The sequence below is a fragment of the Strigops habroptila genome, chromosome 5 (assembly GCF_004027225.2).
Source record: "Strigops habroptila isolate Jane chromosome 5, bStrHab1.2.pri, whole genome shotgun sequence".
Taxonomy (NCBI): domain Eukaryota; kingdom Metazoa; phylum Chordata; class Aves; order Psittaciformes; family Psittacidae; genus Strigops; species Strigops habroptila.
In genome coordinates this window covers 12,697,986-12,721,773 of record NC_044281.2, presented here as the reverse complement: position 1 = coordinate 12,721,773, position 23,788 = coordinate 12,697,986, and the positions used below count along the sequence as shown (strand labels likewise).

Here is a 23,788-nt window from a genome sequence, read left to right as displayed (position 1 = left end):
TGTGTCATAAAAAAACCCAACAACTTAGTTGTATAAACATTAGAAAGAATAATGTAGTCAAGAGGGAAGTGAGTAGCCTTGCCTGCTGCTTGTTTTCAGAACTGACTTTAATGTTAAAGTGAATGCTAGCTGGTGAGGGAGAGGGAAGATACAATATTCATGCTATAAGAAAACTTGCCTTTTTCAGGATTAAATTTCACTAGATTAAAATACTTCCCTCTATCCCCCCACCCCATGTAGGAATGGATTGAAGATTACAACACCAGAAGAACAGCTTGTTCTTGTTTCTTCAACACCACAGGAAAAGGTGGGCATAGCTACGAATTTTGCACAGCTTCAGTGATGTGAGTGATTTTATTTCTTTGCTACTGTGAAACCAAAAAGGGAGATGTATTGCTGAAGTATTCGCCAGGAATGAAGTCTTCCTACAGCTTGGTGTGCAGGGTGACTGTATGCCGTGCTTGACTGTAGCAGTGCTCCAATTTACAACACTGTGTTGAGGAGTGCAAAGGAGATTACTGTGGTTGCTGTAAAGGTGAGATTCAATACAAAGACAGATGTTGGCTAAATCCTGTGATGAAACACTTTCTGTTTCAGACCAAGTGGCTGAGGGCAATAAGTCAAGCAGTGGATCAGGCCCTTAGAGGGACTTCTGACTTAATTCTATATGGAGCTGGTGGGAATGTGCCAAGACAGGAGCCTCCTATTTCTCGCAGTGCCAAATACACCTTCTATAAGGACCCTCGATTTAAGGATGCTGTTTATGATGGGAGATGGCTTTCAGGAAAACCCCATGGCAGGTAAAAGCGTTTGAATGTAACAATTGAAAACAAAATGAGATGGTTGCTGTATCAATAAATAGGCTCACTCACAGAAGTTATTTGGGAAGTGTGAAGCAAACTAATTATCTTATACATGTGTATGGCCCTATTTTTTTTTTTCCAGAGGGATCCTAAAGTGGGCAGATGGAAGAATGTACTCTGGCACTTTCCGGACTGGGCTGGAGGATGGGTAAGATCCTCTTGCTACTTGCAGAGCCAGAGGGCAAGGAATACCTTTTGTAGTAGGAAATAATAACAAAAGCCTCTTAATTGAAGGTTTTGCAGTGAGTCTTACTGACTAAGGGTTATCTCTGTTAACAAGATTTATCTATATGTTGATAGATAATCCCTCACCCAGAGGTATGCTAGTTGTCTTCACAACAGACTCTGTACTTGTGCGATTAAAAATCTGTTTGTTCATAGAAACTGAAACTAATTGGGGTAATCTGCTGTAGGATGGAGGAAGAAAATGGTAAAGCAGCTGAGGACAAAGAATGGGTGGGTGGGTGTAAGCTCCTAAGTAGAGGAAACCAATTGAGAAGTCTGCGGTCAACTTTCTGCTGTATAGGTAACTGTTACCTTTGTGTTGCAATGTTCTTTTGAAAGCAATGTTTTTGGGGTTTTTTTTGTTTTGTTTTTTAATCCATCTAGAAAATGCAAGGCCTTTCATACCATGTAGTGTTGCCTCTTTTCTAATGTTTTCCTTGCACTTCTGGTGGAGCAAGGGTTTAATAATTCAGGAAGGAGACAACAAAATCTTGAATTGAGACTTCAGGGTTTGGGTGATGAAAACAAAACTAATGAGAGTATGTGATCCTGATGATTAGGGTAACTAGTATAGAGGAGTCTGAAAATAGGATTAACAGAAGTTCTAGACATTATCCAAGTTACCTAGTGAAACAAATAAGACCACTTGAAAGTAACTTAATTACACACATTTGAAATAATCTATGGGTTTCATTGCTAAGAATCTGCTTAAGGCAGTATTAAGGCTAAGCAGTTAACTTATTTGCAAAGGCATTTTTGTATGAATCTTGTGAGCAGACATGTCTGTACTGGGCAGGGTAAAAATATATGTGGAGTCCTGTTGGCTTCCAGACATGTTTTCAGAGTATTGAGTTGGAGGGGAAATGGGAATGCGGTCTGGCTGCAGACAGCTTTTTAAAATGCACTTATAGCTATTGGTATAATGTCAAACTGAAAAACAGATTAGTCATTTTTAAGTAATAGTAAGTATAACTAAGCCTGGTGATTTTGGGGTTGTCGGAGATGGAAATAGTGCAAATAAATCCCCACCAGAAAGAAATGATTGGTATTTAGCTATAATTGCTAGGATTGTCAAATTCATATATTTGTATTCAGCATACATGCTATAGTCTCAACACTTGGTAATAGTAATGTCTTGTTGAGGGTAGATATGCTCTCAGGAGAACCTTCATAAGTGGATTTTAATCTCCTCAGAAGAATACAGTCAATAAATGAAAGTTGTCTCTTTCCTAGGCATATTGAATTTGTGAACAATTCTGTGTCACTGTTTGAGCATAATTGGAAGCTAGCATCCTTTTTTTTTTAATACTCTCTGTAGCAGTATATGTTCTCATCTTTCTCTGGAATAAAGCTGTGTTTAAATTATGAGCACCTGAAGAAGACAAAAAAGGTAGAAGCAGTCTTAGGATGTGAAAAGACGTGTGGCTTTCAGAAAGCTGAGAGAGGGGAATATGTACAACAAGCCACAGTCAAACAGGATAAAAGCCATACAGACCAAATGGATCTAGTGATGTTGGAATTCCTGCTTTCCCTTTAAAAAAAAAAGAAAAAAGTAATGCTGTAGTTGAAGAGATGAGCTTCAATAAAAATTGTATAGAGCATTCTGATTACATAGAGTATTCTGATTTTAGAATGGATCTGTGGTATGTATCTGGTCCTGTTTTTAACAAAGTGTGCTAGCAGTTATAGCTGCTTGTGTTCCATTTCTGTGCGTTGACAGGTATGGTGAATACCAAGTGCCAAACAAAGCCTTGAATAAGGATGACCATTATGTGGGGTACTGGAAGGAAGGCAAAATGTGTGGGCATGGAGTCTACAGGTAACATGTAGCACTTGTGGTGTTGTCGTTGCAGAAGGAAGAGCAGGGTTGATGCTCTGGAGCGCTGCTTACCAGGCCTCTGCATGTAGCTTTGTAACATTTCAGACCGGTGAATATAGTTAGGTTGGCTTATTTTCTGCTTTGCTTTTGGCAGATTGCTCAATGCATACTTGCACGATGTTCTGCTATTAATATTTAAATATCTACTTTAATGTTGCTACCACCTTTCAGCAATAGAGGAAACTTTCTTCTGAGAGAAATATAACCTCTAATGGCCTTGCTCATTGTGCAGAGTGGCTTTAAAACAACGAAGCATCAAAAGACTTGTGTTAAAGGTTCACTTTTATCTTATTATACTTTTACTATAGTTCCTGCTTGCTGTGGCTGCAGTGTAATTCCTAGAAGGAATAAGAGAGTTGATTTGTTCTGGAGGAACAAATATGAGTGTGTGTATATATAAAAAACAACAAACCCACCCCACCCCAAAACTAACCCAACCAAAAAAAACCCCCAGAAAACCAAAACCAACCAAAACCAAGCCTCACAACAGAAGCAGATTATAAGAATCTTTCTTACTCTCCTTCTCATTATAGCTATGCTACTGGTGAGGTGTATGAAGGGTGTTTTCAGGATAACATGCGTCATGGGCATGGTCTGCTACGCAGTGGGAAGCTGACCTCTTCCTCTCCCAGTATGTTCATTGGACAGTGGACAATGGATAAGAAGAGTGGTTATGGAGTTTTTGATGATATCACAAGGTAATGCTTCAGTTCCACAACTCCTTAAAACAAGTATGATGTACTGTTGCAAAAAAAGTAGGAAAGGATTTGATCTGTTAATTGCAGTAGTAGAGCATGTTGTCTTTATTATTTTTTTTCTTTGTATTAGGCTTTCTGGGTTGATGATCTAAAGAACTGGGTCTGGAGGCTGCTTTTTGGTGCTGCTTCTGGAGTAAATGCTGGGGGAGGGTTGTTTTGCTTTGGTTTTTTTCTGCCTTGCTTTCCTATCATACTCCTGCCTGAAAACTAGCACTGAATATGGTATCTTATTAAGGCATCTTGTGCAAGTGCTGGAAGTTTTATGTCATGGGAGGAGTATTCTGCTATCTCAGGCCTATAAGACTGGGCTGTTCAGTGATCCAATATACAGGACCGTGTAATGCTCGTGCTCAGGTTCTCCATTGACTTACTCTGTCAGTGTAGTGGAGGGAAAGTGCTTTCTCTCAGGGTAAATTAGTGAAATAATGGTCTCAGAAACAGAATGGCACTAAATGTGTGCACTAAATGAATGCTCTCTGAGCACAGATTCATATAGATCAATATAATTTGGGTTTTTTCAGTCACCAATTAATGCTGTTTTTTTCCTGAAAAGAGATCTTTGAGTGAGAGCACAAGAAAACTGGTTTTGGCTTATCTGAACTGAGTGCCCACTTAAAAAGCAGAATAGTAAAAAGTCTGGAGGTGTGTGGGAGTGTGTTACATGGGTATTTTCCTGAAACAGGGCTATTGTAGCATGTCTGGGTATTTCCTGATGTCAATTTTGCATCTGGTCTTGCTCAGTGGTGATGGTTGTTCTTATACTCTAGCATCAAGATGTCTCCACATACTTTTAGTCATTTATTTACCTAGGACAAACTGAAGAGATGGCAGCTTTTCTCACAGAACTCCTCTCACCTCCAGAATTTGTAAATGCAATGGCAGTTCACGGTGAGGGAGGAGTGTGGCATTTGCTTTCTATTCCAGAGTTACTCAAATATGAGCAAGCTGCCCTCATGATAGTTTTCTTTCTGGTCTCAGTAAAGAATATGTGCATGTTTGTGGCTTAAGGATTCATTTTCTTCGTTTCTTATTCTTCAGCTCACACAAATAAGGCATAGCTGCAGACACTCTTATAACTTGCTGTCACTGTTGCAAAGCAGTCATTTGAGCAAGTGGGATTTCTAATCTGTCACATTTCCATCCTGGTAACTGAGTATGCTGCTGCCTCTGTCTCTTCAAGAAGCCTTCATGCAGCAGAGACCCCTGTAGCTGGCATGATGACTCAGGCCAGCAATCTGCGAGGTTATGGGTCCAATCAGCTGGAAGATACCCTTGAATTCAGATTAATGGCTGGGCTTGCTCTCTTTACTGTGACCATAATTTTTCTGAGTATTAGGAGGAAAATGCTCTGTAATAAGCAGAGTGTTTTAAATAGTAGTCTGGAAGAAGCTGATATTTACTTGTGAGCAGTCTTTAATTGTTTAATATTGTGGCATGACCTTTGTTAGGCTGTTCTCCAGAAACTTCTTACAACATAATCTGTTTCCTTACAATTCTTGTACTCTAATATTTCAAAATTTCATATATGACTTTGTAGGTCTCCCTCCTATTCCCCAAGTGGAACAGCTTGGTTTCTTTCATTTAGCATCCTCTCAAACTGAGTCGTCTAAGTTTAGGTGAAGAAATCAAAAGCTTTGGTAAAAAGAATGCCTGAAATAAACTTCTTGTATCTTTTCTAAGTAACTGTTAAATACATCAGGCAGATGCCTGAGGAAGCCTAAGATCCCATTTTGTATGCACCTAAATCTTAGCTGACCTGGTTCAGCTTTATGTAATAAGTTTCCATCTTTCTTGTGTGCTGTAGCTACTGCTTAGGTTCCTTTGGATAGGAATTGGGCTTAGTGGGGCTTCAGCATTGTTTCAGATCATCAGGAAGAGTTTGGTTGGATGTGGCCAATTTGAAAGTGAATTGGGAAAGGAAGTTCCTTATAGTTTGCTTCTATCAAAGGGTCTTTATTTCCATGAAGCTAGTGAAACTAGATTAACAGATCTGAAGCAAGTGCTGTATGACTCTTCTCTAGTGGTTTCTGTAATGGTCAAATATTTGGCTTTTAAAGCCAAAGAAAGGATATAAATGTGCTGCTAAGACTGTATTCTTCCTACTTCATTTTTTTTCAGAGGAGAAAAGTATATGGGAATGTGGCAAGATGATGTTTGCCAAGGCAATGGTGTTGTGGTTACCCAGTTTGGACTGTATTATGAAGGAGCCTTCAGCATGAACAAAATGATGGTGAGTTGAACACCGGACTCTTGTGCTATAGTGACTTTTTCTCTGACTGAGGTCACTTCCTGGGGTAGATGAGTGTATGCTAGGCTGTGTACCCTTCTGTTCCTCTAACTAGCTGTTGTCCTGGCTTTTTAAACTGTCTTTATAATCCCCGCTCTTTTTACCTAGGACTACTTCAGAAACTTCTATTTTAAAACAAATTATTTGTTAAGAATTAGTAACAGGTTTTTCAGTGGATCTTTAGATCCACAGCCAGGCTGCCTGTTGTAATTACTACTTTGTGCTCTTTATGATTCTCTTTATAGGGGACTGGAATTCTGCTTTCTGAGGATGATACAATCTATGAGGGGGAATTTTCAGATAACTGGACTCTGAGTGGGAAGGTTGGTGTTACAGTTGTTACTTGTAAACTGTTGTCATCGGGGGGGAAAAAGGTTTCTTTGCTTATAATTTGGTTCTCGATGGATTTCAGTTAAATTTTTTATTATCTTCTCTCAAGGGAACTCTGACCTTGCCAAATGGAGATTATATTGAAGGGCTCTTCAGTGGAGAGTGGGGATCTGGGATAAAAATCACAGGAACATACTTCAAACCTAGCTTGTATGAGAATGAGAAGGACAAACCTAAAGCATTGTGAGTGTTGAGTAAGAAATAACTTCTCATGGTTCAGTAATGCTCTGGAACATAACTATTGTCTTTTTTCAAATGCCAGCTAAAAATACTTTTTTCCAAAGAAACAGTGAGATTTTGAGAATGGTTTTCCTTTTCCATTTGTCTTTCCTCCTGCTTAAGAAAATAAGATCAAAATCTTTGGTTTTAATAGCTGTTCTTGCTTAAATTACTACTTGAATATGGAAGTAACAGCATGAAATTACAGGATAGCAAACATGCTGCTGTTGTCCCTCAGATTAATTATTGTGTTAATTTCTATCTGAACTGACTGTTAGAACCTGAGTTCACAGGTGCTGCTGACTTCTGAGGCACTGAGAAAAACTAAGTTACATTTGAGTGATTAAGTCAATCACAACCTCTCTGCCTTCTGCCAATTATTCTCTTGGTAATTAATTTAGTATGTCAGTGGGTGCATATTTGGATAGAATTAGCTACTACACCTCTTCCAAATAATGCATAAGATAATAGTAGAAAAATCTGCTCAACTGCAAAAGAGCATTTTAGCACCTTGGCAAAGATAACTTTTAAAAGTGTCCATATAACATATTTATAGCAGCTGCATTAGGTCAATTTGCTTCATTATCTCTGGGGGAAAAAATCGTGTTTGTTTTATTTAAGTCATAACTGAGATCTCTGAATAGAAGAAATATACGTAAATTTAAAGAGTTACTGGTGAGACGTCAGTATTTGGTAGCACTATACTGGTTTACAATAGAAGTAATTGTTGTACAGGACTCAATATCTTTGAAGCATACTCTGAAATTTCAGATTAAAATGGGAGACACAACCTAATGTTTTTACATGGATTACTTCTCAGTATGCTTCCTGAAGCATTCACTGGTAATTCCTTTTGACAGTGCTGACACCTACAACAGGATGCAAAGTTAAGCAGGCCTCCCTGCTGAACTGAACACTTGCAGCCTTAGCAGCTGTCTGCTTTTTACCCCAGTAGGGAGTCTATGAATAAATGTATGTACATATTTGTGAAGATTGCTCATGAAATAAGGGTTTCATCTACCCTTTTCAGGCTCTCTTGAAGTTGAAAAATCTTCTAGTATAATTTGTGATAAGGCTTAGAGCCTACTCTTTCTACTCTGTGAAACTGGAAGTGTGGGGAAATACCAGTGTTGCTGGTCCTCGTCTCAAATATTTAAAGGACACTTGATTTAAATCAAGAAAGAAGTGTTAACCCTGACAGCATGTATTTGCTTTAAGGAAGCTTTTCAAAGCCCTGAATTTCATTATATGTCTCAGATATCTGCATCGAGAGAGATAGTATATATGTAGGGAGAACAACAGTTCTTGGTTTTCTTTTGGCTATAGAGGATCTCTGGGCATTGGCTGTCAATGAAAAGATGCCTGAGCTAGTTTTACTCTCTACCAGCACATCCCTCACATGTCGTGCAACATCATCTGTAGATACTGCTTTAGGGGCAGAAGCCATATATATATCTGTCCTTGTTATTTATCTGTGTAGCTATGCTACTTGTACATTCCAGGATAGCGAGGTATCTGGGACATATTTGCACTGTGTCCTTGCTATGTGCATGTGTCCTGAGCTTTCTGAATGAATACCAGTGAAGATCAGCCCAGTCAACTGCAGTATCTCCTATTTTCTTGGAAATCAAACTGGTCCTCCTGTGTTTAGCCAAACCATTTCCTGGAAGACTACAAGAGTTAGACTGACTTGTCTAATGTACCAAGGTTCATAGCTGTTCCCACACGTAGGTGTTAAAAATGTTTTGATCTTACAACATTATAATGCTACATAGATTAATGTATGTTAGGAAGGAAAAAAAATTAAGCATAACTTTTTGTAAAGGTGTTGAAAGTCAACGCATTGATTAAATAGGCTCTAGGTTTATTCTTAGTGATAAAGTTTGGTTCACAGTAGGGACTGTTAAGTATATCAGCTTCGGTAAAATAGTATGAGATATTAGATTGACATTAGCCATAGGTGGTTTTCATAGCTGAATGTGTTGTTTCATGACTGCCCAATTTTTAACAGACTAACTGGCCTTTTTATTAGGCGGAAACTTGGGATTCTGGCAGTGCCTCCTGATGAAAAATGGAAGGCAGTATTTGAAGAATGCTGGAACCAGCTTGGTTGTGAGAGCCCGGGCCAGGGGGACAGATGGAAGGCTTGGGACAACATTGCGGTGGCCCTGACCACCAACCGGCGGCAACACAAAGACAGGTTGGTTCCTGGAGGATGTAGTCAGCAAGACAGAGTATTGAGAAGGAAACTGGAATCACACTCTACTTCAGACTAGAAACTCTTAACCGTAAAAATTCAGTTAAAACAACAACAAATCCTAAACAAAATCAGAACTCTTAATACGCTGTCCTATAAACCCTTTCAGGGACTTGCTGATGTTTAGAATTAGTTCAGTTGTTAACTTCAGAGTGTGTTTTTTCCCGACTGTATGTCTCAAATAAGCTGTACAATGTTTTTGTCCTTTTTATAACTGCAGCCCAGAATTATTGAGCCGTTCACATACTCAGACACTGGAAAGTCTGGAGTTCATTCCACAACACATTGGTGCCTTCACCCTGGAAAAATATGAAAATATAAAAAAATATTTGATAAAGGTATTGTGACTATCAAATGCTCACATAGCTTGTTGCTAAGGCATGATGTCAAGCTCACTTTGTAACGAGACTTTGTAATAGCTTTCCTCAAGTCCTTCCATGTTTGCTCTTGTAATCCATGTTGTATTCATTCATGTTTGCTCATAACTTCCTAGTTTACTGAATTAAAATCCACAACTAAAATCACTATATACCTAATGGATACGGCCTTCAAGTCAGATTCTGCTCAGTTACTGTTTTAATTCTTATACATTGCATCCCAGCAAAGCATCTTGAAATACTTGTTAATTATGGCATGTTAATTTTAATAGTACTGAACAGATGACTAGTCCAAGTAGTAATGTAAGATTTTGTACTGTCTTGACTCCGAGCTGTATGTAGTTCATACATGAATTTAATAATCTGCATTGACCTATCTGACTGGCCAGTTGATATCTTTCATCTCAGGCTTGTGATACTCCTCTCCATCCATTGGGCAAGCTGGTGGAAACACTGGTAGCTGTCTACAGAATGACCTATGTTGGAGTTGGAGCTAATCGGCGATTACTGCAGGAGGCTGTAAGAGAGATAAAGTCCTACCTCAAACGCATCTTCCAACTGGTTAGGTAATGAGACTCTAATTTTCAGGTCGAACTTCTACTGAATTAAAGATGCCTCATGGACTGAAACTGTCTAGTGTTTATGCAGGCCGAGTGTGCCGGTATCTGACTTTGTTTTGAGGGTTGCTTATATTTCCTTAACCTTTTTTGGCTCTTGGAGTCTTGAATATTCTGTTAAAATAGAAAAATTAAAATCTTACCATAGTGTATTACATCTTGCATTGTACTTCAAAATGTTGCTGTAAGAAGCTTGTCTTGAATGTGGATTTCCAATTTAGTATCTCAGGATATCCATGCTGTGAAAAGACAGTGTTCAAAGGGTGTAGAAGAATATGAGGATGGCAACTCGGTATGTTCCATTGAAGTTCTTACCAACATGGATGAGCAATGTTCTTATGGAGTGTTTGCTTAGATTCTTGAGAGCAATTACAGCTTTCTTTGGGTCCTGCCAATCTGAAAGCAGAAATACTCTAAGTTATTAACTACTGGAAGCCTTGTCTGGAGGGAAGTGATGTCAAGGTAGGAGAGGTATCGTTGGCATTAGAGGGGTTGGCCTGCCTTATTTCTCTTCCAGATGGCACTGTATATCTGTTAGCTATGCTGCCTTAGTCCACCATGTATTAATTCAGCTGACTTTTTCTCTCCAATCTTGCCTTCTAATTCTGTGATTTGTGGAAACTTCTTGAAATGAACTCATATGTTGTTCTGTGTATTGCCGTTTAGGTTCTTGTTCCCTGATCTTCCGGAAGAGGGCAGCACAATTCCATTTGTGGCGACAGAGACAAAAGGGAGGCGATCATTTTGCAGTGGGAAGTCTGACTCGAGATCAGAATCTCCTGAGCCAGGGTACATGAAGGGGGGGGAGGGGGGAAGAAACCCCCCAAAAAACCCTAAGGAAGGCTTCATTTTATTTCTGTTCATTTTCTTTTCCTTGGGTGGGGGAAGAAAGATAATCACATGATTAACTGTTGGATATAAGTAGGTTTTTCTTGTCTTCCTTTGGTTCTGATGACAGATTCTGATAAGACAACTTCCATGTGGTGGCTGCAGTAAGCATCTCATTCTTGTTCCATGCAATGGTTAACTTAAGCCCAAACTTGCTTTTGTCTGTTGTGGGTAAACAAGATCAGGCTTGGGCCTGGGCTTCTGAGAACTATTCTGGATACAAGCACTGGGAGTAATGCAGGTCCAGTGCACATATACTGCATTGCAAATAGCTGGTCACATTGAGCTCACCCTTCAGTCCATCGTTGTCCTGTCCACAGCAGCCTCAGGTGTGGTTAAAACAAGGAAGAGGGATCAGTAGAGATGGCCTCCCTGAGAGAGGGTCCAATGGCCTCCAATGAGTGCAGGTGGTATTAGTAGGCACTGTGAGTTCAGCTTTCCCTGTTAGGATTACAGCATGATGCCAAACTGCTGCTGACTGCATGAAGCCTGGAGTGCAAGTGTGTGGAGCTAGGTCAGGGAACTGAATTGGGTTTTAGGCTATTTTCTAGCTTGTGCTTTGAAGGTAAAGTTATCTGCCAGCAGGGTGGTTCAGAATGGGGGCTAAATGGTTAGCACGAAGATACACATAAAACTTGAACTATAACATAGTAGAGTATTCAGCTTTTATACAAGGAAGAAAGCCAGTGTTATGTTTAAAACACATAAACCACAAAAATGTTGCACAAAAATGCAACCAGTCGCCCTGCCCCAAATCTGCCTGTATGTGTACTGTAAAGGAAAGTTACTTGAAAGTATTTCTTAGCACGGATACTATTTGATGGATTTGTATGTATTATTCATATCCCTAACAGAATAGGCTCATACTAAATGAAAGATTTGTTCCAGTGATATTTTTCTAATTCAATTTTTATAGATAACTAGCTTTTTAAAAATGTCTTCCTCTTCAAATGACTCCCTCTTTTTTTTTCTTTTTTTTTTTCTTTTAATAGCTATGTGGTAACCAGTTTTGGGTTGCTGCTCCCTGTATTACTGCCACGACTCTATCCTCCTCTCTTTATGTTGTATGCCTTAGACAACGAGCGTGAGGAAGATATTTACTGGGAATGTGTTTTACGTCTAAACAAACAAACTGATATGGCTCTCCTGAGTTTTCTTGGAGTGCAAGCGTGAGTATACTTCAACAATAAACAGAACTTAGAAAAATATTATGGCATGTAACTAGATAAAGTAATTTCAGCCTGTATCTGAAGTGTTTTCTTGATTAAAATGCATCTAAACATATTTTCAAGCTAATGAGTATGGTTGAGAGAGGGAATCAAAACTTCCCTCTTCCAAAAAGAAGGGGTGTAGGATGGGGAAGATCGGCATTGCTACAAAACCAGAGTGAGCATTTAAAGTCGGGCTATTTTGATCTATAGAAAGGGCTGGTGTATCTCATAAAAGATCATGATGACTTCATTTTCATAAGGTGAAAAATGCTGTAAGACTATGCTCTCTCAATAGACTGTTGGGTTTCTTGCAGGAAATTCTGGCCAGGAACTGTATCCATCCTTGGAGAGAGTAGAAAGGTATGTTCACTGACCTTTGCCCAGTGCTTCTTTCAAGAAGCTGAGATCATGAAGAAGCAGTCAAAGAACTTTTGATCAGGCCTTTTGCTAAAGAGGTGCTATCTTGTTTCCTTAAAATGTCTGCTACTTAAAACCTATATTAGTGATTTCTTCAATAGCTGTCAGTCCAGCTTTGTCACTTACTGTCTGTAATGAACTGTATTTCAGGAAGACATTTGCTTGGTCTCCAATTATGCAAGTGTGAGAATAGAAGTCTAGAAGGGAATTTTCAAGCTCCTTGATCAAGGGAGTTATACCATTATATACTTTCTGATTAGGAGAAGAATTGTAAGGTTTTTATTCTTAATCATTATCTTGCTGAAAGTGGCTGAACACTGGTCTTACTGTAGCACTCGGTCTCTGTGCTGCAGTGAGGGTGGTTTAATAATCATAACTTTGAACAATTTCAACGTTTACAGGATATTTTAAATCATGTCTGTTCATAATTCCTATGCTTTTATTTGATATTTTCTTAGTCATTTTGGTACTCCTGCCATCAGATCACCTCTTCCCTATTTATAACTGTGGCTTGTGCAAAGTCTGTAATAGTTGAAAGCCTGGCTTTCATCATAGTAACTGCTGCACACAGATGAGCTGATATTGCTTGATAGAGAGATAGTGGTTTGTAATAATGGCCAAAGCTGCTGCTGAAGCCCACCCCTGAGGCTATGGGTTTCCAACAAGACAAGTCCCCTTTTTCCCAAATCATGAAGTGGAAGATTCACCTGTGAAAACATGATGCAAACCTCCACTCAGACTTAAAATGTTACAAGATCCAGCATTAACACATTTCTTGAGTTACTTCAGATCTTCTGTATTTTTAGGTACTGGGCAAAATTCTTATCAGCTGTCTGAATTGTTCACACTTACTCTATTTTTGGTTATAAAGTAAAGCCCCTCCACTTGTGAAGTACTATGTGGCATCTGTCTTCTCTGAATTATGCAGTATATGATGCCCTCCCTAGCCATTTACCTTACTTGCTGGGTCATACATTGCATTAAACAGGATGTTTTTAACCAAGACGTCATGTTTATCTGCTTCTCTCCCCTGTCCAGTTTCCTCATTTCTGTGAATTTCTCTAGATCTCTTGGCAACCGTTCTGTACCTGCTCCATTCAGAAAGACTTTAGGTTCAGTTGCATATAAGCAGCTCACATCTGTATTTGTTCTTTTCTGTTTGCTCCAAACTTCTGATTATTTACTGCTATGACTTTTCTAGGTTTCAGCTGTTCCAGTCTTGTGGCTGCCTCTTGATTGTTAACCATTAAGATTTAGCGATTCTCAGTCTTACTTGACCTGGAAGATATCCAAAACGTAACATACCAATGAATTCAGTACAGGCTTTTCTGAGTTTAAATAACACTCATGAAAGTTATACATAGGCAGATTTCCTGGGTGACTTCAGTGTCCAGGCACATTCCCCTTTCCTTGCACTGGAAAACTGGAAGGAAAAGTGTCTTTTATGCCAGTGTTATATGATACTCTGCTTTTCTGCTGCTGCTGCATAGTGAAGTTGTAAAACCTGCATGATAAATCTTGTCATGATTACACAGGTATCATCAAATACAAAAGATGCCTGCTTTGCCTCTGCAGTTGAATGTTTACAGCAAATCAGGTAATTCTCTGAAATCTGTCTTTTAGTGTTTTACTGCTGCTGCCATACTAGTATCTAGTTTAGTTGACCATGATCCTTTACCCATCACCTTTTCTTTTTTAACCTTTGTAAGAGAGGTCACCAAGATGTTTCAGTTCCTACTGCAAGATGTTAGCAAATTCTCCCCGTGGGCAGTGATGAATAGCCTTATTAATGTTTCTGAGATGTGTCCATAGGACACCACTTAGAATCAAAAATGTAAGGATGTCTAATCAAATACACATGTAAATTTGTAAACAGTTATTGCAAAACGACCAGTGCATGGCGAGTGTTTCTATGTCTGTTAGCTGGCATAAGAAATTCTGCTGGAAGAATTTAAGTAGAAATTAAAAAGGGATTTAGACTCCTTTACCATTGTGTTAAAACATGCTAGCTAGCGAGTTGTCTTCCTAATTTAGATGCAGATAGGTAACTTCTTTTTGTTATCCTGTTTTGCTTTTACTTTCCAAATAGTACCACGTTCACCCCAGCTGACAAGTTGAAGGTGATCCAGCAGACTTTTGAAGAGATCTCTCAGAATGTACTTGAGACTCTTCAGGAAGATTTTCTGTGGTCCATGGATGACTTATTTCCTGTTTTTCTTTATGTGGTGCTACGAGCCAGGTAGGCACTAAGAGTGGCATCCGTCATTAGCTGAGCAAAGGCAGTGTGAGTACTTGTATATAAATACTCCTACTTCTCCTCCTAGGGCTAATTGTTAGCTTTTTGTAACTTAGTAAATTTTCCATTTTGGCACTTTGCTTTGGCCTGAAGAAATGTTGAACAGTTAACCGCGAAACAACTGTGACTTCAGGATGAGGTTAGGGGTTTGCACTACATCACGTGTGAAAAGTAAAAACATTACAGTGGTGTCTCTTGTTCAGCTAGTCTCTTTCCCTCTCCCCCACATGACAGGATAAGGAATTTGGGGTCTGAGGTGCACTTAATCGAAGACTTGATGGATCCTTATCTGCAGCATGGGGAGCAAGGCATCATGTTCACTACCTTGAAGGTATGAAAATTACTCAGGATTATTAAAAGCTTTCTTTGCAAGTTAATCAGCTTTGAGCAATGATGATCATAGGACAGTTGTGTGAGCATTAGGTTTTAACTTCTTTGATGTTTTTATTGAATTTTTTTAGCTAGGATGAACAGGGAAACTTAACTTGGAGCTTAGGATAACCGAACAATTGCAGGTACTGCTAATAAAGTGGTGCACTGTGTAGATGTACTTTAATCAAATGTAATGTTGGTGGCTGTTGACTGTTCTGAATGCTCACCTGGAGCTTGTTGTTTCCCTGCAACTTAACAAACCTTACTCCTTTTGTAAAAATTGAGATGAAGTACTGCTTTTTTGGAGGGAGACTATTAATCTGAAAGTTAAACAAAAATCTTAATCTGAGCTGCCAGGTGAACATGATTGTATTTTCTGTCTGTGCAAACTGCAAATAGTTGGGTGCAGAGGGTTTTTTTTTTTTCATATCTGATATTTTTAAAGGGCTGCAAAAAGGAAAGGTTTGAGTTGGTTCAAATTTGTCACATAACATATGTAGTAGAAGCAGAATCTATTTTCCATGAGTGCAAGTGGTGTCTCAGGCATTTATATTAGGTTTCTGGTCATGGCTGCCCCAGTGCATATTTGAAGCAGCATTAAGGAGCAAATGGCTATCAGCAGCAGATCAGGGTATTTATCTAGGTGATGGAAACCTTCGATTTTCATGTGAGGACTTTGAAACACTTAATCCCTGCATCCTTGTCCTGTAAGAAAATATTTGCTTTTTTGGGCCCTTCTGTGAAAGGGCGAACAAAGACGTGTGCAAAAAAAAATGTACACCATCTTGGCAAAGCAGGGAGCTGTGAAAGTGTTCAGAGTCCCAAATCATGCTATCTTGCTTTGTTAGGAGTTGGACATAATTTGTAACTTAAAATCTCTTGTTGTTCTTTTTGCTGGTTTACATAAGATTTTTGGTTGTTGAATGTCACTCCATCATTACTGTTTGTAGAAAGCCTAGCCCTCTGTTTTCTTGGATAGAAAAAAGAATTAACCTTTTTGTGTATGATGCTTTATTAGCTTGCTGAGAACTCCTATGTATGCTAAACTGAACTTTGTTTTGATTCAGGCATGTTACTACCAGATTCAACATGAAAAGCTTACCTAGACCGTCGTTTATGACCTGGCTCTGTGGGATAATCTACTCGGTGGAATTTCACTAATACCCACTTTCTTCCCTGAAATGGCACTTAAAAAATACCCTGTTACATTCTGTTGTTACAGATGAAAACACTCAGTTGTTTCTTCTGAACTCTCAGTTTTAAGACTGGAAAACTGCAGCCAGAGACTATCTGTCTGTGAAGTGGTGATGAAGCGAGAGACTTGATTTGTCAATACCTGCCAAGAAGAAATCATTTCCTATTCTAACAGAAAGATTATTTACTCCTTTTAAGTCGATAATGCTGCAAAAAGGCATGGCGTCCACATAGAGTACATGTGAAAGTCTGGACTGCATGGCTTCCAAAGCAGTGGGGTTGTATTTATTATTCCTGGTTTGTCAAGAGAGACATTTGAAGGGAATTACTTGCGCCACAGAACTGTTCAATCTCCCTGAATTAAGCTATTATGTTTGTTTATTTCAAAAATAGAAGTATGTTAGTATTTTTAATGGGTAACCTATAGTTTGGCTATAAAGGGTTTGAGGCATCTGTGTTGAACATCATTGCTGAATGCAGTATTAATGTGCTGCTGTGGTAATAATCACACTGTTATGGACTTTACTGGAGTTATAAATATACAGTCATTCACTACTCTTTCTGTTTATGAAATAAATAAAAGGCACTGACCACTTCAAATTTTGGCACTGAATTAAATACTTGAAATCTGTAGTGTTCAGTTTCATTACCCTGAGCCCAGAGGACAAACGCTTTCTCTGGAAGCCCATGTGACAGAGGAATGGGAATGTGCTCTTGAACAAGCTGACCATGGATTAGGTTTGAGACTTTTGCCTGTTAACTTATGCGTCAAAGTGAAAAAAGCTAACCTTGTTGCATTTTTGAACATGTAGAGAACAAATAATTTCCCGGGAAGATTTTTTTGTGTGTCTGTGTATTTCTGTGGTTTATGGTTAACTTTATTTATACCAATAACACTAGTGGGTAACTTGGGTATTGTAGGTGCTGTTCTTTACCATGGCTGATGCAAAAAAGGGGGAGAGAGGAGCAGACTGTAGAATGTTCTAATGGCTTAAGTTATGTCAAATTACCATAGATAATGCTAATCATATTTTTGAAACAGTAATCATGGCTTGTGTATTGGCACTTAAATGGAAAGAAACCATAGTGTTAAAATACTCTTTTGAACAGTGACTGTAATGTAGCAATTTTCATAATAAAGCAAGAATGATTGGTCTTTCTGAAATGATTTTTAGTTTTATCAGAGAAAAGAGTAATTCTGGCAAGATGGTGTTTAAAACTATTCTTATTCTTGGAACAGACTATAGTGATACAGACAATAGACTTCATGTTTGCAAACAATTTTTGTTAGCTTACTCTCATTTTTTAAATCATACTGAATAACTTGAGGAGAGATAAGTAATAGTATGAGTAAAAGGGAAGGTATAAAAAGTTAATTGGGGGGGATATACAACTAAGGGTGGAGAGTATAACGAAGTATAAGGCAGGATTTGAACACTTCATCTTCTGTGCTAGATGCAGCCTTTCCGTGCAATCATTTCGCAGAATTCAGTGTACAGAACATTTAACTGAAACCCGTCAGAAAAGAACTGCTCTTTGAAAAGGAGCTGAGCTGAACAGCTGAGTAAATCAACGGCAGTAACTTTCATTTGCAAGGATCTGAATTCAGGATTTATTTCACCTGTTGTAGAGTGTAATCATTAAAAACATGTTTGCTGGGTTTTTCACCCCCTTGTAACAATTCAGTGTCAGTGTTTGTTGTCTTCAGATGTTTCAGAAGAAAGGAAGGATTTTAATCTTCAGCTTTGAGAGATGAAAAGCTTTGTTTCATATGACCTTACTCCCACATTGAATCTGTGCTTTAAACTGAGAATGTAAGTAGAGGTGGGAAGTTTTCCCATCATATTCCTGCCTTTGTGTGTACAAATATGTAGCAACTTCAAGTGTTGAACTTCACTCACTGTGAATGATGCAAAGTTGAGAACTAAAAAACCAAAGAATGCATCTGCCTTTACATATATGTATGTACATACACAACCTCTTATAAAAAGTAGTGATATCACATGTGAATTTAGCTTGCTGATTAATGGAAGCAGACAGCCTGGGCTGGATTATTTTTGGCCTTTCTGATATGTAGCTCAGTTATTAGCTGAAGAGAATCCTAGGATTAAATGTGCTTCTGACACAGATTCCACTTTACAGCCTATGTGGGCTGTGATGCATTAGGAAATCAGTGCAGACCAGCTTTGATTTGTGTATTTCTATGGCTAACAAAGAAATGAGTTAACCTGGAGGACTTCACCTGTATTGCTTCAAGTAATTAACTTTTTTCTCACTCTTTCTCCCTGCCCTGCCTTTTTTCCCTTAAATTGAAAGCTGGATATTTCTTATTGCTGCAGCAGGAATCCTGTAACTAGCAACAGGAGATCAATGTTACACTATTACAGATTCTCATAGTAACTGCAGGCATGGTAGCTGAAGATAGAGCCTAGAAGATGAGTGCCCCATTGACTGGGAAAGTTGCTGAGGATAAGGAACTACTTAAGTGAGAGACAACTTTAGGCTTTTTATGCAAGAAAAGGGTTAAGGGGATTTGTTCTCTTCTCCCTGGTAATGAGTAGTTCTAAGGTTAGGTTTCTGCGGATTAGAAAGGAGAGGATATCCATAGATTAGCTAGGGCAATGAGGTTACTTCTCTACAGACATCCAGCAAATACTCTTTCCCTCAGGAAATTCTGCGGGAGCTGGTGCTTTCTCTGGTGGTTGCAGGTAAGAAAATATGCGATGTACTGAAACCATTGTACTGCACAGATCCATTTCCCCCATTTATCTGTGAAATTAGTTTCTTCTTGTAGCTACAGCAAAGCTAATTAAATTTACATTATCTGTTTAATTACTATTAGCTAAATATTAGATGTATGAATGGGGAGTAGGAGCTCAAAGGCAAAGTTTTTCCTCACTCCTAATCTTGACAAAGAATTCTGACTGGAATGCCAGGTGCTATAATGTTACTGACTTATTTTGCTGAAAATAGTTTCACTTCCTAACTGTATTTGTTTTTAGAAGCAGTTTAGGGAGCTACCTGTTCCAGTATGTTAAGAGATAATGTAGAAGAAAGGTATGTGACTGGTGTGGGACTGTGAAACAATCCTTTCTTTGAAGTAATTAGTCATGTACTTCTAAGTTGATTTAGTATTGCTGTGGTGAGTGTGGTGTTGATGTCAGGTGGCTGTTGCTTGGTTTGTTTGGGTTTTTTTTAGTAAGCCCAAGCTGTTGGCAGTAAACAGCTGGAAGTGAAGCTGGCTGTGTTACAAGACTGCAGTGTGCTGCACCCAAGTATTCTTTTCTGAATGTACTGCTCCTTTAGGAAGTGATGCTTTAGTAGCATTTACCCCTGTGTAAACAAGGTACTTGCCCTACTGCTGGAGCTGTATGCTTTTGGATTAGAGGGAGGCAGAATAAATCATCACTGACTATATCTGATTACAAAGAGTAACAGCACAAACTGTTCCATCAGCAGCCTTACATACACAGGCATGATTAGCTAAACCTCACAGAATGCCTTACATGAACATAAAATTTATTCAGGCTTTTTAACTTGTGCCTTCTCAGACAGTAAGTGGTTCTTGGGTCAAGATAAGGCTTCAAAGGACAGGTCTCTACTGCTGCTTAAAATGTGTCAATTTACACCACTAATATTTAGGTGGGGTTTTTTGTGGGTTGTGGGTTTTTGTTTTGTTTTAAGTTAAAAACATTTTCAAGTCTCAAAAAAGTGTACAAGAAGCAGAGTAGTTTATTTACACTGACTAGAAGTAGTTGACAGACTTCAGTAGTGAGACCAGCCTAATTAAGTTAATCTAATGCAGAACAAAAAAGTCCTGAATAGGGCATGTCACTTGAGATGCTGAATGTCTCTTACAACCATTTTTGCGTATTCAATTTGCTGATTTATAGTGGCTTATTTGCAACAAAAGCTTTCTCAGTGTTCCCTGCCCTGAAGCTGATTTGCAGTCTTCAATATGCCAACTAATTAATTTTGACAAATTTAAAGATACAAGTAGCTTTCCTTGTTAAAAGTGCTCAGTAACCATCTCAAGCATATGAACTGTAAAAGCTTGTAGGAGCAGGGGTACTGATGTTCTGAATGTTAGGTTCTCTGATGGTGTTACCTTTAGAGGCTTGACAACAGGCAAAATTGTCCATTTAAAGACAATTCTGAAAACTGTGTTAAAAGCACAGTTTGGGTTCCCTTGCAACTCTAGCCTTGTATCAGTAAGACCTGGTCTGTCTGACAAATAGGGGCAAGGAATTTCATATTCTGCTGCTGAAGGAAGTAAGTCCTGTAGCCCAAATTTGGGATGACTGATGTTTGTAGACATGAGGTGATGGTCTCCTTTTGACTCTAAATTCTGGTGTGTTCAGCATGGATATCCTGGTCTGTCCCTAATAATGGGCAGAGGAATGCCTTCTATAAATGAGCATCCATAACTGCATGCGATACATGTGAATGGGAAGGACCTCACACTGGCTGGGAGATTAGTCAGGTAAGCCTGTTAGTGAGAACTTCCATCTAATTTATTTAGAACCTTGGAATGAGGAGACCCTGAGCTCTGGCCTTATCTGTGTAGACGTAAGTCTTAGGAAATGAAACCACAGGAGTAGTTTCAAGTTTGCTTTGAACTCTGGCCTTTCCCTTTAAGCAAGCAATTCAGTAGGTCTATTTCTAAAGAACTGCACTGAAGCAAGATATTCTGGTAATGACTTACTCATCATCTGTAGCTACTGACAGCTGTTGAAACCAAGCTTCACAGTTGGAAGCTGCTTTCCTTTTGTTGTGTGAAAATATGAAACAGCTACTAATTTATGAATGAGATGAGCTGTGTTGTTTAGAACTTGACAGATTTTGATGTTTAAATGCTGCTTCTGTCAACGTGAGCATAAACTCTAGTTTAAAAAGGCAGCAATGGAGAGAAGGCTTACTAACTCTGTTTACTATTGACTCTAGCAGCTCTCTGATGGCTAGGGTCATCCTGAGGATTTCATCCCAAAAGGCAAGCAATTAGCATTCAGTAGCTTTCCCAGTTTTTCTTTGAGATCTTAAGTCAGCCTTCAAGACAAACTGTGTCTAAAACTTCAAAACACACTCATGTTAATCCCACATCTGTTCTCTGTGGAAGCAGTAGTAGTAGTGAATACCAGAAGCTATGAGGCTCCAGAGGAGTGGTGAGTGAATTAATCTCACAAGTATTTTAAAAGAGTAACAATATTGTTAGTATTTTAGCAGAATAGGAAGTATTTTAGCATCTCCAGGAATTATGTTCTTTGTTGCAGGGTGATTCTCAGTGGTGTGTTTAAAAATGAAATAACTGTTCAGTAAGGCTGTAGAATACTTCTTCTTTGACAGCAACAGGGTAACTTGCTTGCTTTGGTTTAGTTCTTTCCCATTCTGAGTCACTGCTGTGCAACATCTGTCCTAGCCAAGAAGAATGATCCAGCTCCCAAAGTCTAAAAGAGACCTTGATAAATTCCTAAGACTATGCTGGAGATGGTTGGGGGTTGGGTTTTTTAATATTTTCCTTTGAACTTCCCTGTTGTGTTATAGAATATAAGCAATGCTAACTGTCAGTGTGGTGACGTGTTGGTTTGGTGGAGAACACTACTTCAACAAAGCAGGTTTTAAGATTATGGTAATCTCACAAGTTACCCTGAGGAAAGACAGTTTTTGGTATGTATCTAAGTCGTCTTCTCTGAAAAAAAAAAAATAAAAAATTGAGGGGGTTTGCTTGTCTGTTTTGAGGTTGGGGGTCTTAAACTTTATTTTAGTTGAACTAAAAAGCTTTTGGAAATATTGCTTGTCTCACATGTTTCCCTGTATGTGTTTGCAGGGTCCCACCCTATTTAAAAAGGGCATGCAGTGTGATGCTTCGAAGCTAAATAGGACAAAACATAAGAAAAGTCAGATCTAGACTTGAAATAACTGGAGTTTTATTCTGGAGAGGACTGGGCTTTGAATGGGAAGTCACTGTAAGTACGATGTGATGAGAGCATTCTGGGCAGCCAAGTATATTTATGGATAAAAGTTGTAGATGCTTTGAGTGAGCCAACTGCTGTAAAATCATGCATCTGCTAACAGATGCGTAGTAATAAGCAAAGCTGATCACAGCTGACAACCAGAACGTATTTTTAGATGTGAGTTGGTCAGATAAATTGAGTGAGGGTTAGGGAAGTTGTGCCAGAAAACCCAGCTATATTATAACAGGGATTTTACTCATTTATTCCTTTTTTGGGGGGGGGGGGGGAGGAGAAGGAGGGGGCTTTTTTGAGGCATGTGTGTGGCAAGATTTAAAAAATCTGGACTTTCAGTGTGTGAAATAAAACATATAGTTCAGGAGCTGGCTCCCTTATAGTATGTCTGAAATGTTTGAACATGCTCTTTTCTTTTGTTTTCAAATGTCCTTTACCATAAAATTGTAATCAGGATTTTGAATTAGGAGTATGCTGTTGGATTTTTGTGTAGACTATGTAAAAGCAAAATAAACAGCTGTTGTACATGGGAACTAACAGATGTCAGCAGGGGCTGTCTGTAGTTCTTGAAAAATCTCAAAAGAACGCAGTTTATAAAAGATAGAGAAGCTTTAGAATTAGTAAAATAATAGGAAATGGGTCTTCTGAAATGTAGCTTATGGAGTAAGCTGCCACAAGTTTCCTTTTAGGATGTAACTTGCAGATTGAGTACTCTCTCTTTGTAATTGGTTCTGCAATTGAATCTGGAGCTATAGACTTTTAGTTTCCAAAAAGTGGGGGGACAAGGACAGAGATCAGCCAAACCGAGGGTTACCTGTGTTTTCATATTGTTCTTATTTAGTGAAAACCTGTTCTGAATGTACTTTGCAACATAGGGATTCCAGTTTCTATGTCTATGCCATCCCACAGTGAAGATTTCTGTCCTATGCCTAATGTCTTTGGTAATTAAGAAACAGGTATTCGTGACTAGATTTACATGGCCTGCTTTGTTAAATCCATCATTAGGCAGATTAACTAAGCTTAACAAAGGGGAAGGCAAACTCTTAAAGGAAAAGAACTCAGACTATTGAAAAACAAAAAACACAAAACAATTGCAGCTCAAAGCCCTGCGGCATTAGGTACTGGGGGAGGATCGAACTGTATTTTTGTTAGTCTTTGAAAGATGAAATCATACTTTTAAAAGCAATCTTTGGATTAGAATTTCAGTAAGATGTGAGTACCCTCTAGAGGTAACTTGAGGTGAATTATCAAAACTCAGTAATAAAATGTTTGAATCATGATTTGATAACTTATGGGGTTTTTTTCCTCTCTTAATTTCCACTGCCTTTTGAAAGCAGTGTTATGATTTAACAGAGAGGAAGCATGATCTAAAAATAAGTATTAAGTAGTTCAGTAAAAGTGACAGTAATGCCTTCTGCTTTTATAAGCAGATCAAGATAATACTTTTTCTGCTTGTACCTTTGATTTTTTCTGAACACAGAACAATCTAGATGAAAATGGCTGCCTTTTTGCTTTACTAATGCAGGAGATAAACTCCTCTCTATTTAACAGAATTTGGTAAGGCATTCACTGTGC

At 38.6% G+C, this 23,788-nt stretch overlaps 1 protein-coding gene across 7 annotated transcripts in view; it reads left to right on the top strand.

Annotated features, from left to right (window-relative positions):
- The window catches only part of ALS2 (alsin Rho guanine nucleotide exchange factor ALS2), a 199,469-nt gene extending 182,054 nt beyond the window's left edge, over positions 1 to 17,415 (top strand). For 6 of the 7 annotated variants that reach the window (XM_030486699.1, XM_030486698.1, XM_030486701.1 and 3 more), the window contains 18 exons: positions 241 to 307; positions 598 to 800; positions 946 to 1,011; positions 2,809 to 2,907; positions 3,501 to 3,665; positions 5,844 to 5,955; positions 6,258 to 6,335; positions 6,452 to 6,585; positions 8,654 to 8,821; positions 9,099 to 9,216; positions 9,664 to 9,821; positions 10,539 to 10,661; positions 11,753 to 11,929; positions 12,286 to 12,331; positions 13,924 to 13,985; positions 14,478 to 14,627; positions 14,919 to 15,015; positions 16,124 to 17,406. In XM_030486699.1, coding sequence (XP_030342559.1) covers positions 241 to 307; positions 598 to 800; positions 946 to 1,011; positions 2,809 to 2,907; positions 3,501 to 3,665; positions 5,844 to 5,955; positions 6,258 to 6,335; positions 6,452 to 6,585; positions 8,654 to 8,821; positions 9,099 to 9,216; positions 9,664 to 9,821; positions 10,539 to 10,661; positions 11,753 to 11,929; positions 12,286 to 12,331; positions 13,924 to 13,985; positions 14,478 to 14,627; positions 14,919 to 15,015; positions 16,124 to 16,162 — 2,062 coding nt within the window. In that variant the 3' untranslated portion in view covers positions 16,163 to 17,406. Of the gene's footprint in view, positions 1 to 240; positions 308 to 597; positions 801 to 945; positions 1,012 to 2,808; positions 2,908 to 3,500; positions 3,666 to 5,843; positions 5,956 to 6,257; positions 6,336 to 6,451; positions 6,586 to 8,653; positions 8,822 to 9,098; positions 9,217 to 9,663; positions 9,822 to 10,538; positions 10,662 to 11,752; positions 11,930 to 12,285; positions 12,332 to 13,923; positions 13,986 to 14,477; positions 14,628 to 14,918; positions 15,016 to 16,123 lie in introns of all 7 variants that reach the window. The other variant, XM_030486697.1, reaches the window with a different exon arrangement.
- Positions 17,416 to 23,788: the final 6,373 nt, after the last annotated feature.